Raw genomic sequence first — 17,782 nt, 5'->3', positions numbered from 1 at the left:
CCCTCCCTCCCCCTCTCCCTCTCCCTCTCCCTCTCCCTCTCCCTCTCCTCTCCCTCTCCCTCTCCTCTCCCTCTCCCTCTCCCTCTCCCTCCCTCTCCCTCTCCTCTCCCTCTCTACCTCCCTCTCCTTCTCTCCCTCTCCCTCTCTTCTCTCCCTCTCCTCTCCCTCTCCCTCTCCCTCTCTCTCTCCCTCTCTCTCTCCCTCTCTCCCTCCTCCCTCTCTCCCTCCCTCCCTCCCTCCAGGGACCTTAAGCTGGACAACGTGCTGCTGGACGCCGAGGGCCACATAAAGATAGCAGACTTTGGCATGTGCAGGGAGGGCATGTTTGATGGAGAAACCACACGCACCTTCTGCGGCACGCCGGACTACATCGCCCCCGAGGTACCGTTCACGTCTCGCCACCACTCCGGCTTCTCAATGTTTCTTTATTTGTCTTTTCTTTTCTTTTTCCCCTCAAAAACACCTCCAACGTACAGTACATCACACGCGCCATCTTTAGCACTGTCTTTTCTCTGAATTGAGGCTTGCAGATTGAGGTGATATGAGGTTGAGGGTCGATGTCAAAAATAGCGCGACCTCCAGGCTAGCACGTTAGCGTTCCTATAACGCTAGCGGTGGCTCGAAAATGGCCGATTGGTCTTGCATTCTGTTGACACTGGTGGCTGGACTCAATGGAGTCGGTTAAATGTACCCCTTTGAATCTCAACGTATTCCTCCCGACACACATGTCTGTGTTGTCACTGCAGTTGGACTCACTCCGCCCTACATCTCCAGCCTAATAAAAGCATACATCCCCCCCTGCACGACCTCTACGCTCCCAAGATGCTGGAAAATCACAGTCACATATTATACCACAATAAAATAACGGTTGGGGCCAGAGCATTCACACATCCTGCCCCCTGTCTCTGGAATGCTCTCCCTGCACAAACGGTAAGAGATGCCAACTCACTAGACATTTTTTAATCTACACTTAAAACCCATCTTTTCCCCCTGCATAATGATACTATACTTTCACTGAAATCACTATATTCGCCGTGCTCTGCCCCGTGGTTTTAAAAGCCTATATGCTATTTTAATGGATATTCTGAACGCATTTTTACCTATCTTTAACTGTGTCCTATCGCATGGTACTTATGTCATCCATGTGTTTTGGCACATCGTATTATGCTTGTTATTGTGCTATTGTATTGTATTTCAGCTTTTTTGCTGTGTATTGTTGTGAAGTGCACAGAGACCCCTTGGGGTGATGTTGCACTATAAATAAATAAAACTGAAACTGTGGAATGTGGGGAGGAATAACAACTGGAATAACGACTAAATTGGGGAGAAAATGGGAAGGAAAGTTACAAAATGTTATATTGAACTGCGTAGCTAAACAACAACTTGGTATTGAGCCCAATGTGACAACTGGCGCTTTTAAAAGTCCTTCCTATATTCTGATCCTCCACAGTCAGATGGACGTCAGTCAAAGTCTCAGGTTGTTTTCAACAACCAATCAAATTGTCAGGTTGTTTTCAACAACCAATCAAAGTGTCAGGATGTTTTCAACAACCAATCAAAGTGTCAGGTTGTTTTCAACAACCACATAATGTGTTCACATGCTCTTAGTTAGAGCATTGTTGTTGTTAGGAAGCATTTTATATTTATAGGAAAAGTGTTTTCACGCTATTTTCAGTTGGCAAAGGAGCCAGACTGGTATAGGAAGAGAAGTGCTTTGCGGAGACTGCGAGTGGGTGGTCTCTCGGTATCTTTGGAAGGAAATAGAAATGGCGATATATAACGATAATAATCCCCCATTATCTGAGGAAATATAAGGCCTTTGGTATACTCCGACTTCAAAGGTCAGTGGTGGTGATGGATCGGAGGGAGATCCACACAGCAGCAAAAGTTCTGCCCATAAATCACACTTAGTAACATTACATTGTCCCCTATACTTTTCCCACTACGGAGGTCAGCATATAAAAGGTTATACTCACTTTAAAGAGTGATACTGATCCGATACCAAGTGTGTGTATATCCATCTCAATACAAAGGCAGTGAACCGGAATTGAAAGAGTCATGCTCTGACCGCTTTTTATCGCTTTTATCTCGGATTCTTTTCCCAGATTCCTGGGAAAAGAGAGCTTTATTCACGGCTCATAAGTAAAGTGTCGCTGGTCGCGGTATAGACCCGGGGTAGTTTTGTCTCCTTGAATAAGGCACCTCACTGAAAGAACCTTTGGCAGGGAAGTGCTGCTATACAAGTTACTCAAATAATAATGTCAATAGTACTGAGAGAGTATAAAATATATATAGTCAACTAAAGAATTCAAAATATTACTTCAACTGAAATACTGATGTAGATATGTGATAGATGACGTGGTATCGGTTTGTCACTGTCACAGTCACAGACTTTTGTCATTTATTGTACAGTCTAGGTCTTGTATTTCTATGTTTTGTTCCCTGGTCTAGTTTTCATGGTTCTATGTTTGTTCGCTCTCCAGCTGTGTCTCATTTTGTAATCAACCCTCATGTGTATATCAGTCTTGTTCCCCAGTCAGTGTTTGTTGAGTCATTGTATCCTGTCACCAGTGTTGGGCATCGTTACTTTCTAAAGTAACGTCGTTAGGTTACTAGATTACTGCCCATGAAAATAATCCCTTACCGTTACAGATTACCTTCTGAGAAAAGTAACAAGTTAGATTATTTTCCGTTATTTTCCGTTACCAGACAATTAAAACCCATTTTTAATGCTTGTGCAGGTTGTTTACATTGTAGGCTATTAGGCTACTGCCTACCGTCATTGCGCCGCATTATTACGGCCCTAATTAACTCTATGGTTAAAAACGAGAATGATACACACCATGAACTGACCATAGACAATATCCCCTTTACAGCTCTCTCTTTATTAACGAATATAATTCGCCACAATCGCCAGTCTATACTCGTAGGACTGGACAGAAAGGCTGTTGCGCTGCGCTCCAACCAGCCAACAGCGCACACAGATGCCCTCTCCACGGCGCGCACCGCGGCGCATGACACCACCACCACCGTGGACCCACGTATGAACTAGATAGTTTATAAGAAATGGCACGGCGGCCATCCTTGCAGGCAGTGACAGACAGTAACGGAATGAGAATCCTGTAACCTGTTATATTGGGGGGGGGGGGCATTGATGATGAATGTTACTATTAAACTTAAACAATTCATTAAACTAGTACTCACCTAATGACGCAGCCACGGAGGATCTACCATGTATAACGTAATTCCAAAGTGTTTAGCCTACATTGTTTAAGTCAAAGACGCATGCGGTTTTTACTTTGGCTTAAAGCATGTTGTTATTATTATTCCGCATAGAGTATATTCCACCACCACCACCGGCACTGTCATAGTAGCTGGCTACAACCGAAACAACTTCCTCTTCCTCTTCAAAATAAAAGCTACTTGTAACAATACTTTTATTTCTTAAGTGAACTTACAGGATGTAGTAGACGCAGGATGTATAGTAGGCTACTATGCGCTGCACATTGGGGCTTGGGAAGATAAATCACACAGATATGAAGGCAGGAGAAATAGACTCCGGGCAGTCGGGGCTTTATTCTTTTTAAATCTTGCACACAAAATGAACAGGGACACATTATAGTAACGGGACTACTGTTTTGGAAAAGTAACTAAGTAACTAACTACTAAATTGCAAAACTAACTAGTTAGTTTATTCCGTTACCAATAAAAGTAGTCCCTTACATAACGCCGTTATTAATAGCGCCGTTACACCCAACACTGCCTGTCACCTGTTTTCAGTCTGTTTTAAGTTATTTCATGTTCACCTGTCTTCTGAATTAAAACACCATTTCATGGTTTCCAACACTACATGCCTGGCTGTCCTGCGTTTGGGTCCTTACCTCACCTACACCTGACAGAATGACTCAACCAAATGGACCCAGCGGACAGCACCCACCTACCACACAGGCTGCCATTCACCCAGTGAGCTGTATGGTTCTGTGACTGCAGTACGAGCCCTATGAGTGGCAAATGGATTTTTGGTGCTACAGCTGGCTGGTCGACTGTTGGGGAAATTGTTTGATACACCGGCTGGTCAACTGTTACTTGGAGGGGATACTACTGAAGCACATGCTAGTTTGATTGTGATGTCCTGGTTGTGCAAGTTTCCAGTGTCACTCCTTGAAGTCCTGGTCGTGATGGCTCCAATATCTCCACTCGAAGTCCTGGTCATGCAAGTATTGACTGTCCTATGCCACTTCAGTCCCTTTGTCAATCCCTGTTCCTGTCCGGCAGTGGAAGAAAGCTCCGGGGGGTTTCAGCCCCTTTCCCTGCCCTTTGGACCCACTTCACTATGCCCTGTTCCTGTCCAGCAGTGGAAGAAAGCTCCGGGGGGTTTCAGCCCCTTTCCCTGCTCTTTGGACCTACTCTCTATGCCCCATCCTTGTCCCAGCACTGCAGTGGAAGAACGCTCTGGGGGGTTTTAGCCCCTTTCCCTGCCTGCCCTCCTGTCTACCTGTGCTCTCAAGCCTGCCCACACTATCCCCAAGTCCCTCTTCTTCATGGACATTGTGGGACGTCAAGAGCCGTCCCTTGAGGGGGAAGTACTGTCACAGTCACAGACTTTTGTCATTTATTGTACAGTCTAGGTCTTGTATTTCTATGTTTTGTTCCCTGGTCTAGTTTTCATGGTTCTATGTTTGTTTGCTCCAGCTGTGTCTCATTTTGTAATCAACCCTCATGTGTATATCAGTCTTGTTCCCCAGTCAGTGTTTGTTGAGTCATTGTATCCTGTCACCTGTTTTCAGTCTGTTTTAAGTTATTTCATGTTCACCTGTCTTCTGAATTAAAACACCATTTAATGGTTTCCAACACTACATGCCTGGCTGTCCTGCGTTTGGGTCCTTACCTCACCTACACCTGACAGTCACAGAGTCGCCTATACCGATAATGGTATTTTAGGGGCTGTCCGTAGCTTATACCGATATTATCTTTATCGGATCAACTCTATTGTATTCACTGCTCATATATACGCACGCACGCACGCACGCACGCATGCACGCACTGTACTAGCCAGCAGTGTTGGAAGAAGTGGGCTGTATGAAATCTATACTCGTGCCACCAGTGGACATGTCTGAATCCATCATGGAACAGTTAGCGAAGGCCTGGCATTGCTTGTGACATGAAGTCCGTTGAGCAGCACAGCAGGGAATAGAACCCTTTTACCCTTTTACACTGTGTTGTTATTCAGTGGTGTGACTGTAAAGCAGTGCTTCCCTTTACACTGTGTTATTCAGTGGTGTGACTGTAAAGCAGTGCTTCCCAAACCACTGTGTCATCATGGACCAATTTTGATGTTTTTGTTTTCCTATACATTTTTAATTATTGTTATTTCAAAAGTCTTTCGTGCATGAGCCGGTTTACCTTCTGTGTGTTTTAAATGGGGCGACTGTGGCTCAGGAGGTAGTGCAGGTCGTCCAATGATCCATGGGTTGGCGGTTCGAATCCCGGCTCCTCCTGTCTACATGTCGAAGTGTCCTTGGGCAAGACTCTGAACCCCAAATTGCTCCCGATGTGCTGGTTGGTACCTTGCATGGCTTCCGCCGCAATCGGTGTATGAATGGGTGAATGTAATGCACAATCTATGTAAAGCGCCTTGGATAAAGGCGCTATATAAATGCACCATTTACCATTTAAAGGCTTTGGGGATATATGTTTGGGAGGTTTCTCAGCGGACTAAGAGAGCAGTGTTTTGGTTATAGTTTCGCTGTCGTTCATTTGAGCGAACGTTTTTAACTCAAATCTTTGCTTCTGGGGGGGGGGGTCCCTGGAACAACATATTTTCAGATGGGTGTCGGAGGCCAAATACAGATAATTCTATAGGGGTCCTTGACATGAAATAGTTTGAGAACCACTGTCAAATGGGGTTAAAGTTAAAGTCCTTCCTCGGGTGAACCATTCCTTTAACCCTAACTAGAGTTTATACTGTGTGTTCTGTGATGGTTCCCTCTCATGTGTACTCTCTGCTGTTTCTTCGCCTGCAGCGCTTCTCTTCTCTAACCTTGTCAGCCATCTCTGAATAATTAACTCCACCGTGATTCAATTCGTGATTCAATCAAGTGCAGGTGTGTGTGTGCGTGCGCGTGTGTGCGCGTGCGTGCATGTGTGTGCATGTGTGCTATCATTAGGAATAATCCGCGTTGAGTAGAAACCAGCAATCCATTTCTTTGCCTTTTTAAACATAAATGTCATGCTGACAGCTGCAGTGTGCAGACTGTTGACTAGGCTGCAGTGTACGCCTCATTAGTGAATCAATGAAGACAGGTCATTCTACCACATTACTGGTTCATTGTTAGTAATCCAGCAAATGAAACCTGCTGTGTAGTTGGCACTAAATGGCACTGGATAGTGTCCAGTGCCATTTAGTGCAACTAGTACACAGCGATAGTGCACTTGATCAAAGTGCATTGCCTCAAAGTGCACTGTATGCCACATGCACTGGATAATAAGTGTACACGTACGTGTGTGATGAATGATTTGTTGACCTCAGCATCCAGCACACGCCTGTAGAAAAGATACGGTTGTTGTCTATAGCCTGGAGACAGAAGCAGGAACGAGTGATTAAATTAAAGCGAGATCTAATAAATGCGATGCATCAAAGTTTCTCGATTAATAAAGCATTGCCTCGTCAAACGGAATTAAATAAACAAACCATTCAACTTGATGAAAAACAAAGACTTTGACTGAACTGGTAGGAACCCGAATAGAGATGACAGAAAATATCAAAAATGCATGCTTTTTTCATCATTTATTTTTTTCTTTTGGGGCTGGCTGGGTTTTTTTTATGCGGTGGCAGTAATGACATGCAAATGATGTCTACTAGTGTGATACGCGCTGTACTGGACGATTCCTTTGAAATGTTTGTGCTTTTCATTACTTGGACTCGTTAGTCAGAGAGAGAGAGAGAGAGAGAGAAGGGGGTATACTGGCAAGAGAGCGTGCGAGCATGCGTGCGTGCCTGCCTGCATGCGTGCCTGCGTGCGTATATTACACAACTACTCTATGAGTTAAAGTACTGGATATTGCATATGAAAAATATTGAAATAATATAAATATATATATATAATTAATAGTCAACATAGCCGAGCGATGTGACGTGTTGTGAGCTTGTGGATCGGCTATTTTCACTAGTATAGGCTAATCTGAAATAGGGCTTAAGTCGTTGATTCATTTTAAAAAAAGTATTTCTATATTGCAGTATTTATACTTTTACTTGAGTGAAACATGTGAGTATACTCATTTCGCCTCTGCTCTTCACAGAGAGAGTTCCACAGACCGACGGACAGTTGGAGTATAGATAGAACTCCACAGGGTATTGACTGACTTATGTAAATATACATTGATCTGTTCTGCAACCGCCACTTTAAAACAGATATACAGTATATTTCCCCCGAGGCACACAGCGCTTCCCTAGTGCTACGCAACGCACGCACGCACGCTGTCTCTCTCCTCCTCAATTTCATTTCAAATCAAAATGCACTTATTTTACGTCAACTACCTCTTCTTGACATATAGGCCGTCAACAAGCAATCTCCATGGTCTCTGCTCTCTGTGTTGAGCTGCTCTCGCCAGTCAGCCTCCAGGTCATCTCCATGGTCTCTGCTCTGTGTTGGGCTGCTCTCTCCAGTCGGCATCCAGGTCATCTCCATGGTCTCTGCTCTGTGTTGGGCTGCTCTCTCCAGGTCATCTCCATGGTCTCTGCTCTCTGTGTTGAGCTGCTCTCTCCAGGTCATCTCCATGGTCTCTGCTCTGTGTTGGGCTGCTCTCTCCAGGTCATCTCCATGGTCTCTGTTCTCTGTGTTGAGCTGCTCTCTCCAGGTCATCTCCATGGTCTCTGCTCTGTGTTGAGCTGCTCTCTCCAGGTCATCTCCATGGTCTCTGTTCTCTGTGTTGGGCTGCTCTCTCCAGGTCATCTCCATGGTCTCTGCTCTGTGTTGGGCTGCTCTCTCCAGGTCATCTCCATGGTCTCTGCTCTCTGTGTTGGGCTGCTCTCTCCAGGTCATCTCCATGGTCTCTGCTCTGTGTTGGGCTGCTCTCTCCAGTCGGCATCCAGGTCATCTCCATGGTCTCTGCTCTGTGTTGGGCTGCTCTCTCCAGTCGGCCTCCAGGTCATCTCCATGGTCTCTGCTCTCTGTGTTGAGCTGCTCTCTCCAGGTCATCTCCATGGTCTCTGTTCTCTGTGTTGAGCTGCTCTCTCCAGGTCATCTCCATGGTCTCTGTTCTCTGTGTTGAGCTGCTCTCTCCAGGTCATCTCCATGGTCTCTGTTCTCTGTGTTGAGCTGCTCTCTCCAGGTCATCTCCATGGTCTCTGCTCTGTGTTGAGCTGCTCTCTCCAGGTCATCTCCATGGTCTCTGCTCTGTGTTGAGCTGCTCTCTCCAGGTCATCTCCATGGTCTCTGCTCTGTGTTGAGCTGCTCTCTCCAGGTCATCTCCATGGTCTCTGTTCTCTGTGTTGAGCTGCTCTCTCCAGGTCATCTCCATGGTCTCTGCTCTGTGTTGGGCTGCTCTCTCCAGGTCATCTCCATGGTCTCTGTTCTCTGTGTTGAGCTGCTCTCTCCAGTCGGCCCCCAGGTCATCTCCATGGTCTCTGCTCTGTGTTGAGCTGTTCTCTCCAGTCGGCCTCCAGGTCGTCTCCATGGTCTCTGCTCTGTGTTGAGCTGCTCTCTCCAGTCGGCCTCCAGGTCGTCTCCATGGTCTCTGCTCTGTGTTGGGCTGTTCTCTCCAGTTTGACATCCAGGTCGTCTCCATGGTCTCTGCTCTGTGTTGGGCTGTTCTCTCCAGTCGGCCTCCAGGTCGTCTCCATGGTCTCTGCTGCGCCAGGTGTTTCTTGGGTGATCCCTTTTCTGCTTGCCCTGCGGGTTCCGTGTCAGCGCTTGTCTTGTGATGGTGGTACTGGTGGGCTTCTCTCAGGGTGTGGCCTATCCAGCAGCCATCAGCGTTAATTTATTTAGGTAACAAGACAACTCACCCCGTTTCTGTTTTCCTCCCAGAATTTTACCCAGTGAGGGGTGGGAGAGGCTGGACAGCAGACGGCTGGACTTTGAATTTCTCTAACTATAAACTTTCATGACAGCAGACAGCCTTAAGTACAAATATAATTTATGAAAAGCTACTACAGTGAATTCTGTTCACAGAAGTTGTTGTAGGATATGTGGGGATTATCTGATGAGGTACCATTTGAGTGGGCAAAACCTTACATAATACTAAATAATACTAAATTGTTTATAGGGTCAATATAAGTAAAATAATATAGCCTTTCCACAGGAGTATCTTTTTATATCTTTCGAAAAAGAATACAAACAGCCAATAGCATATTACAAAGTTATCCCCCTCACTGGTGAAAATTCCGGGAGGAAAAACGTGCAAGCACCGGGGTGAGATGTCCAGTATTCTTTATTTATTCATTCTTCGGCGGACAGCTGGTTTGTTCTCTGCCAGTTCGGTGTCTGATGGTGTCTGCATGGCCATCGGACGTGGAGGATCTTCCGCAGGCAGCTAGCTGTTAATGAAGGCCTGCACTTTCTTGATGTGGCAAAAATGTTGATGTTTCATTTCAAAGGGGCTTCAGTAATGGCATGACAAAACAAATGTTTAACACATGGTGGAACAAAACTAATCAAAACCTAAATGATGCATGTAGAAGTAAAAGAGGATAAGGGCATGTGTGAATAGAGCTGTGAATTGTGCATTTTCTGTCAGAAATGGTTATGCAGATACACCTATAGGAAAGGTTAGCTTTCGGTTAACGCTTTCGTGCAATGTTTTTGCATTCACAAATCCTTCGGGACAAATACCAGCCGTTTTTCAAATGTATACAGATTTGTATGAACCATAGCACAGTGCAGGTTCTACATATCACTCAGTACAGGAATACACAAAATTAGTAAGGTGCAATGTATGTATACCTTAGCGTTGAAAAAGGTCAGATTTAGTATAGGAGTTTTGTCCCCTCGGCCATCGCGACATTAAACAAACTGCCCCGCAGATAGGATGGTTCCGTGTACAGTGCATGGGGACCTCATGTTTACAGTATGTACAGTATTGTCTTGGTGATGTGTTTTTCTGTGCGGTGTGTTTGGTTTGTTGTGGGTGTGTTGGAACAGACTGTGAAGATGAATATCCCTCGGGACAATAATAATAATTATTATTATTATTATTATTGGAGATTGTTCTCCTGTCACAACAGCCCACACCTTGCTGCTGTGTTTGCACATCGTTGTACTTCAGCCAGCAGAGAGATACTGTATGGGAGGTGTTTGTTTTGTCCTTTTTGTCATCTTTTCAAACTCTTCCTCGGGCGATCAGTAATCTCTCTCACTCATATACACATGAAGACATGTGCATAATGTTCACACACGCATGAAACCACAGACATGCTGGCACTCATGCACACGCACACACACGCGTGTGCACACACACACACACACACACACACACACACACAGACACACACACAGAGAGAGAGAGTTATGTGCTTTTTCTGAGCTCGTTCATGTTTATACTTTTACTCATCTTATTCTCTCTCCTCTCCTCTCCTCTCCTCTCCTCTCCTCTCCTCTCCTCTCCTCTCCTCTCCTCTCCTCTCCTCTCCTCTCCTCTCCTCTCCTCTCCTCTCCTCTCCTCTCCTCTCCTCTCCTCTCAGATCGTGGCCTATCAGCCGTACACCAAGGCAGTAGACTGGTGGTCCTATGGAGTGCTGCTGTATGAGATGCTAGCAGGACAGGTAGGGTATACGTCTATACGTTCAAGAGGCTCGGCCTCATTATTTTCCACAGACAGACTGCTGTTACTTTGTCACTTCAAAAGACTCACCAGTTCTCCTTTTTTTGAGCAGTCGGAGCATAGAGAAACCTCATGCGGTATTCTCCATTTAAACTTTTTTGTTTTAAGTTCATGAATTAATGTAGGAATTACAGTAATTAGACCTTGGCATACAAAACGCATGTGGTGTCGCACAGAAGTATAGCCAAAATGCTCAGCGTGTCACGGCACGTTGTGAGCTTGTAGATTTGGGAATTGGGATTTTTTTTGTACCAATAATGAATAGTATTAGCAATAACTTGTGACTAAATAATTGGATTAAACACAACACAGTTTTTTTTTTTTTTCTTTTTTACCATTTCCAGAAAAGTTACAATTTTGAACAAACCCGATAGCGGTGATTCCGGTGAATTTTTCACTTTGCCCACTCTGACCCATTCATCACGCTCTTCTATTCACACACAGTTTCTAACATATTCAAAGCTGCTGCAGGTGGATTCTAAACGTGCCATCTAAATCAGTGGTTCACACACGTTTTCATGCCAAGGACTAGTGTTGTTTTCGTCGACTAAAACTAAGACGAAAAATGTTCGTCGACTACCTTTTTCCACTGACGAAAACTAAATGGAAACTACATGAAAACAAAACTATTATGACTAAAACTAAGACTAAATATACTGACGATTTCGTCAGCAAATAAAAACTAGACTAAAATGTTAGGAGGGGACTAGTGGACAAGAGATCCAGTATAAGTCATTTTACACTTGCGTGCCGAAAATAGCCGATCTACAAGCTCACAAAAAAACTGTCATTACAACGGCATCAAGGCCCGCCTAAACACATTTTGTTCGACTAAATCAACTGTAGATTTAGTCGACTAAAATATCATGACATTTCGTCGACTAAAACTAGATTAACACTAACACATTCCAGGTGACTAAAATGTGACTAAAACTAAATGAAAGCTTTTCAAAAGACTATGACTAAAACTGAAATCAAAATGTGCTGCCAAAAACAACACTGCCAAGGACCCCACAGACCGCCATTCTGAAAAAATATGTGTGCTTTGTGTTTTGTGCTAAAAACAAAAGAAAGGAAGTAGTAGTATAGTAAATAATATAAAAATTGTCTATCAAAATGCATGCGGTGTCACACAAAAGTATAGCGAAAATAGCATAAATAAGAAAATGAACGTCTCTTCTAACCCTCTGCTCCCCCAGCCTCCATTTGACGGGATAGACGAGGAGGAGTTGTTCCAGTCCATCCTGGAGCAGAACGTGGCCTATCCCAAAAGTCTGTCCCGCGAGGCCGTCTCCATCAGCAAAGGAGTACGAGTCTCTCTCCCCTCTGGCTGACATGCATGTCTGACTCTATAGGCTTTATCCCATTTTGGCCTGACATCGAAATTAAAAAAATGTCTCTTTAAAAAAGAAATCTGAAAAACCTAATGTTTCTATATCAGTGGACCCCAAAAATTATATGTAATAGGCTGCCGACTCCCATATGAAATTATGTTGTTCCAGGGACCCTCACAGTATAGCAAAGATTTGAGTTAAAAACTGAAACTCTGAAAGAATATATATTCAAAGATTTGAGGCACATTTTCACGACTTTTCAAAAATAGCAGACCTACAAGCTCGTAGCGTGCCACTCGGTGGCGCGCTATGAGCTTGTAGATCTGCTATTTTTCAATAGCTAAAGTATAACATAATGCTTATAACAAAATGGGTTAATATAGATTAACGTTTCGACACAGTCTTCACTCTTCATCAGACTTTAATTCATTCTGATGGAGATTCTGCGTCGAAACGTTAATCTATAGCTTTACAAAGTTACAGTGTGTGCATGACTTCTATTTTTTTATATTGCCTTATCCACTGTTCTGCACCTGCCGTCCAGTGCATGTGCCAGTTCTATTCTTCCTTAAAGGGAAACTTCACCATTTTTGCAAAAATATATACTGTATGTTAGAAGATTAGAAGATTTAGAACACTTTCCTGGGGGTCTTTATCTGTGTAATAATGTGGTTTTAGATATTTTATGCATGTGAGCCCAGCCCAGTGTCTCTGATGTCATCGACACTGGGCTCACTTACTTCCTGGACTACATCAAGGACTGTTAAATGAGGACAGGAAGCAAAGACCGTACAGTGGACTCCATGTTGCTCCATGGAAGGAAAGAAACATGCGCAATGGGCCAACACTTCTGCGTTCAGCTTCCTTGGTCTCAATCGCGCATGTTTCTCGTCTTCGCTTCCTAGCTTTATTTAATTAACTACATGTTTTTCTCAGTAAGACAGCCCTCCCCTATCCACAAGGAGGAGCAGTGTACCAAAGGATTATGGGAATTGTATTCCAGGAAGGAAGTGAGCCCAGTGTCGATGTCATCAGAGACACTGCAGGGCTCACTGCTAAAATCTAAAATATCTAAAACCACATATTACACACATAAAGACTCCCAGGAAAGTGTACTAAATCTTCTCAACGTCATTTTACATATATCTTTTAGCAAAAAGGGTGAAGTGTCCCTTTAACTATAATAGCCGTGCCTAGTCCTTTCTCTGTCTTGTAATCCCCCCCCCCATCTCTCTCTCTCTCTCTCTCTCTCTCTCTCTCTCTCTCTCTCTCTCTCTCTCTCTCTCTCTCTCTCTCTCTCTCTCTCTCTCTCTCTCTCTCTCTCTCTCTCTCTCTCTCTCTCTCTCTCTCTCTCTCTCTCTCTAGCTGCTGACCAAGCACCCGGCCAAGCGTCTGGGAGGAGGGGACGACTCGGAGAGAGAGATCCGTGAGCATTCCTTCTTCCGCTGGATGGACTGGGACCGCCTGGAGAGGCTGGAGATACAACCGCCCTTCAAACCGCGCACTGTCAGTTCCACTCAGTCACGCACACACACACGCACGCACGTGCACACATACTCTCTGTCGCTCTATCCGTCTGGCCTTCAGGGAATTTCCAGCTGTCATTTCTCTTTCTCTCCATCTTCACTCTCTCGTGACTTCTCCTTCGTTCCTTCCGTTCCTATCTCTCTCTCTCTCTCTCTCTCTCTACCCCGCCCCTCCCCCAGCCACCCCTCCCTCGGTTCTTTCTTTCTTCTTTCATCTCGTGCCGTCGCGTCCCAGAATGCATCTGTTTCCTGAGGGTCAGGAGCATAGACAGGGGAGTCACAGCCCAGTGGTGGAAAGTAACTATAAAGTACATTATACTTTGTACAAATTTCGAGGCATTTGTACATTACTTGAGTGTTTCCAATTTCTTTATCTTTTTTTCATTCCGCTCAAAAAATATGAAACATAATGGAAAAAATAATTGAAAAGAAAAATGCTGCCCGTCCGTGCGTTAGAATGACAATATCAGACAGACACCATGCAGAACCAAGGACGGGTGTTTCAGATGAATCCATCATGATTAAAATGGACTTTGAAGTTACGATGGTTTTGTATAGGAGGGTGTCTGAAGTGAAGTCTGATGAAATGAATATCAAATATCGAAATACTGAACCAAGTCTATAGGTGCTCAGAAAAGCCATGAAATGACCCCAAACATGTTTGAAAGTGAAAGTATCCCTTTAAATCGTTATTAATTAACACTGCAGACTTCACAGACATTGCTATCCTTGCACATTGAGTGACTTGAATTGAATTATGGGTTCCAAATATTCAAATGGGGGTCCGTGGTCTAATGCAGTGCGTGGTTCCTTTTCAGGCTGTGACCGCCCAAAATAATTATTTGAACACTTGACAAGCCCATGGAATGTAAGAGTTGAGGGGAAGGGAGGGGAGGGGAGGGGAGGGGAGGGGAGGGGAGGGGAGGGGAGGGAGACGTGTGTGTGGCTATGCATGAGCTCTGGTCCATTTTATGGAGAGTTAACTAGGAGAGGAACGAGCGAGAGGACATTCGAGGACAATTTAAATGGGGGAGAGAGAGAGAGGGAGAGGGGGAGAGGGGGAGAGGGAGGGGGAGAGAGACAGAGACAGAGTCGTGTTATCTGCCAGAGTGCTCTCCATTAACCAATTCAGACCGAGGCCGATTAAAAAAAAATGTCTTAATGTCTTCGAGTAAACCCTATAATAATATAATGTAAACACATTATATTTCTATATCAGTAGTGCTCAAATCTTTTCATGTCAAGAACCCCAAAATTATTACAGTATATGTATATGACCGCCCACCTCGCTTTTCTCCAAAAAATTGTTCCAGGGACCCCCATAGACTTGAGTTAAAAAAAACGTAATAAACAGTATATTCAACGATTTGCACGATTTTAAAAAGCGTGTAGATCTGCTATTTTTTTTAATATAGCCAAAGCATTCAATAATGCTTAAAGTGGTTATATAGTATCTCAAATCATGCAGATGCTTCCCCGGTCTCGGCGGGTTAACTGGGCTCCTCTCGGTGTGTGTGTGTGATGGACGTGCGGGTGTCATTTTCATACCAGGCTCTTCATTAGGAACTCTTCATACAGCTGTGATGAAAGCAGACACGCACAGGGAGGACTGACTATGACTGACTGACTGGAGCTCTAAACAAACAACAACACTTCAGGCACCGGCTGGCCATTTTTTAACAGTTAAAGGACCACTTCTCTTCCTATAATTGGTCCTCACTAATGATCATGATAAAATACAGCACATGTTTTCCTACTCAGTCTGTGTCTCAGAGGAGGGCTGTGGGCGGTTCAGAAACCCGTCCACCATGCAGTGACATCATCCATGGGGATTTCAAGCCAATAGAAACTACAGGCTTTCCTTTCCTGAAAAATTGCAATGCAAAAATGGAAGCCATCCTTCTCACGATAATAAAAATCTAAATATATTTTAAAACAAATCTGCCTAAAAAAACCCTGCCTAACGATGATGTCACTGGTGCACGGATGTCTGAACTGCCCACAGCCCTCTAGAGACACAGACCTAGCAGAAAAACGTGGTGCTTTAAATAAATGCTCTTATACTAAATCAGAAACCTCTTATATATGTTTTCGTAAATGAACCCCCTACTTCAGCGGTTCACCACCAGTGGTCCTTGAGGGGGTTCCAGGTGAGTTTGTAACCAAATGTACCCTTATAGAGGGTATGCGCATGCATAAAGTGAGTGGCAACTTCAGTGGCAAAATCGAGTGGCAAAGTAAGTTTAACGTATTTTAATGTTTAATGCAATAACTTAGGACTTTTCTGTTATGGGCCAGAAAGCAGTTTTTTGCCACTCAGTAGGCGTTCCCGCATAGCTTTCGGGTATGATGATGTCACACACATACAGAGTTAAATTATTGTTAAACACTATATGCATTACATAATTTAAGAAGTCTACACAATTAGATAATGTAGAACAATTGCTATTTTGATCAACGTTTGCCTGTTATCTCTAATGGTACCAACATCAATGCAGAATTGATGTCAGGATCTCATCAGGGCGGGAGGAAAGGAACAGTAAAATAACCCTGCTCTCCTCTCTAACTCTGCTCTCCTCTCATCAGGGTGGGAGGACAGTAAAATAACCCTGCTCTCCTCTCTAACCCTGCTCTCCTCTCATCAGGGTGGGAGGACAGTAAAATAACCCTGCTCTCCTCTCTAACCCTGCTCTCCTCTCATCAGGGTGGGAGGAAAGTAACAGTATAATAACCCTGCTCTCCTCTCATCAGGGTGGGAGGACAGTAAAATAACCCTGCTCTCCTCTCTAACCCTGCTCTCCTCTCTAACCCTGCTCTCCTCTCTAACCCTGCTCTCCTCTCATCAGGGCGGGAGGAAAGGAACAGTAAAATAACCCTGCTCTCCTCTCTAACCCTGCTCTCCTCTCATCAGGGCGGGAGGAAAGGAGAGAACTTTGACAAGTTCTTCACAGCGGCGCCGTCGGTGCTCACGCCCTCCGACCCGGACGTGCTGGCGGCCATCGACCAGGACGACTTCCTAGGCTTCTCCTACATCAACCCGGAGTTCGAGCCCTCGCCCCTCACCGCTATTTGAGACACAACCCCCTACCTACCTATACCTACCTACGTAACTACCTACCTACCGAGCCCTCGCCCCTCACCGCTATTTGAGACACAGCCCCCCCCTACCTACCTACCTACCTACCTATCTACCTACCTAACTAAATACCTACCTATACTGTACCTATACCAACCACCCAAACTATACCTACCTACCTACCTACCCACCCTCCAACCAAGCCCTCAGCCCTCAACCAACCTGCCTGCCTACCTACCTATAGACCGATTCACAGAGGGGTGCCCTGGGCGCGGCCATTACTGAGGGGTAATCCATGGAGCAGGTGCTCCGTAGGCCAGGTGTAGCTAATCAGTGCTGCAGTACTCAATGGTACACCCTCAGTAATGGCCGCACCCAGGAAACCCTCTGTGAATCGGTGAACCTATACATAACTACCTACCTACTTACCTATACCTACCTACCTACCTACCTATACATACATACCTACCTACTTACCTATACCTACCTATACATACCTACCTACCTACTTACCTCGGCCGTCACCGCTGTTTGAAACACAGACCCCTACCATCTACCGAGCCCCCCAAATGTACCCCTGGGGCCTGAATGTGTTTTGTGGTATGTTGGGAATTTTGTTTCACACATCCCAGTGATTCCCCAACTCCCCAATTCATCCCCAAACATGCCCTGGCCTTCATAGTTGTACTACACTTACTAACATTTACAGAGATATTAAACACATTTTTACATGAAAATGCCAAGACACTTTTTATGATATTCATATGACATTCCCTTCGATGTGGCATTATACTACAGTACTACTACTCATCACAGGTGCTTATAAATACAGCAGAAAAGAAAATGTATCGTCGACATAGAGTCTCATATGTGAAGTTTATATTTATGCCTGTACAAAGAGAAAACCCTGAACTTATACAAATTTACAGTCATGTCAAACTGATATGATGAATAGATAAATCCCCATGCATGCAGTTTGTCCCTTTAAGAGTAATTTATTTGCACAAACTAGTTGTATATAGAGT

At 44.6% G+C, this 17,782-nt stretch overlaps 1 protein-coding gene across 1 annotated transcript in view; it reads left to right on the top strand.

The window, feature by feature from the left end:
- Positions 1 to 16,754, top strand: part of prkcg (protein kinase C, gamma) — a gene marked incomplete at both ends in the record, with an annotated part of 71,014 nt that extends 54,260 nt beyond the window's left edge. Inside the window, 5 exon segments of the mRNA XM_083762067.1 lie at positions 243 to 381; positions 10,682 to 10,762; positions 12,021 to 12,128; positions 13,521 to 13,661; positions 16,593 to 16,754. Coding sequence (XP_083618193.1) covers positions 243 to 381; positions 10,682 to 10,762; positions 12,021 to 12,128; positions 13,521 to 13,661; positions 16,593 to 16,754 — 631 coding nt within the window.
- Between the last annotated feature and the right edge of the window lie 1,028 nt (positions 16,755 to 17,782).

This window comes from Protomyctophum parallelum (assembly GCF_964188405.1).
Source record: "Protomyctophum parallelum genome assembly, chromosome: 3".
NCBI lineage: Eukaryota > Metazoa > Chordata > Actinopteri > Myctophiformes > Myctophidae > Protomyctophum > Protomyctophum parallelum.
The sequence above is the reverse complement of the archived record's forward strand: the minus strand, read 5'-3'. Positions and strand labels throughout refer to the sequence as shown.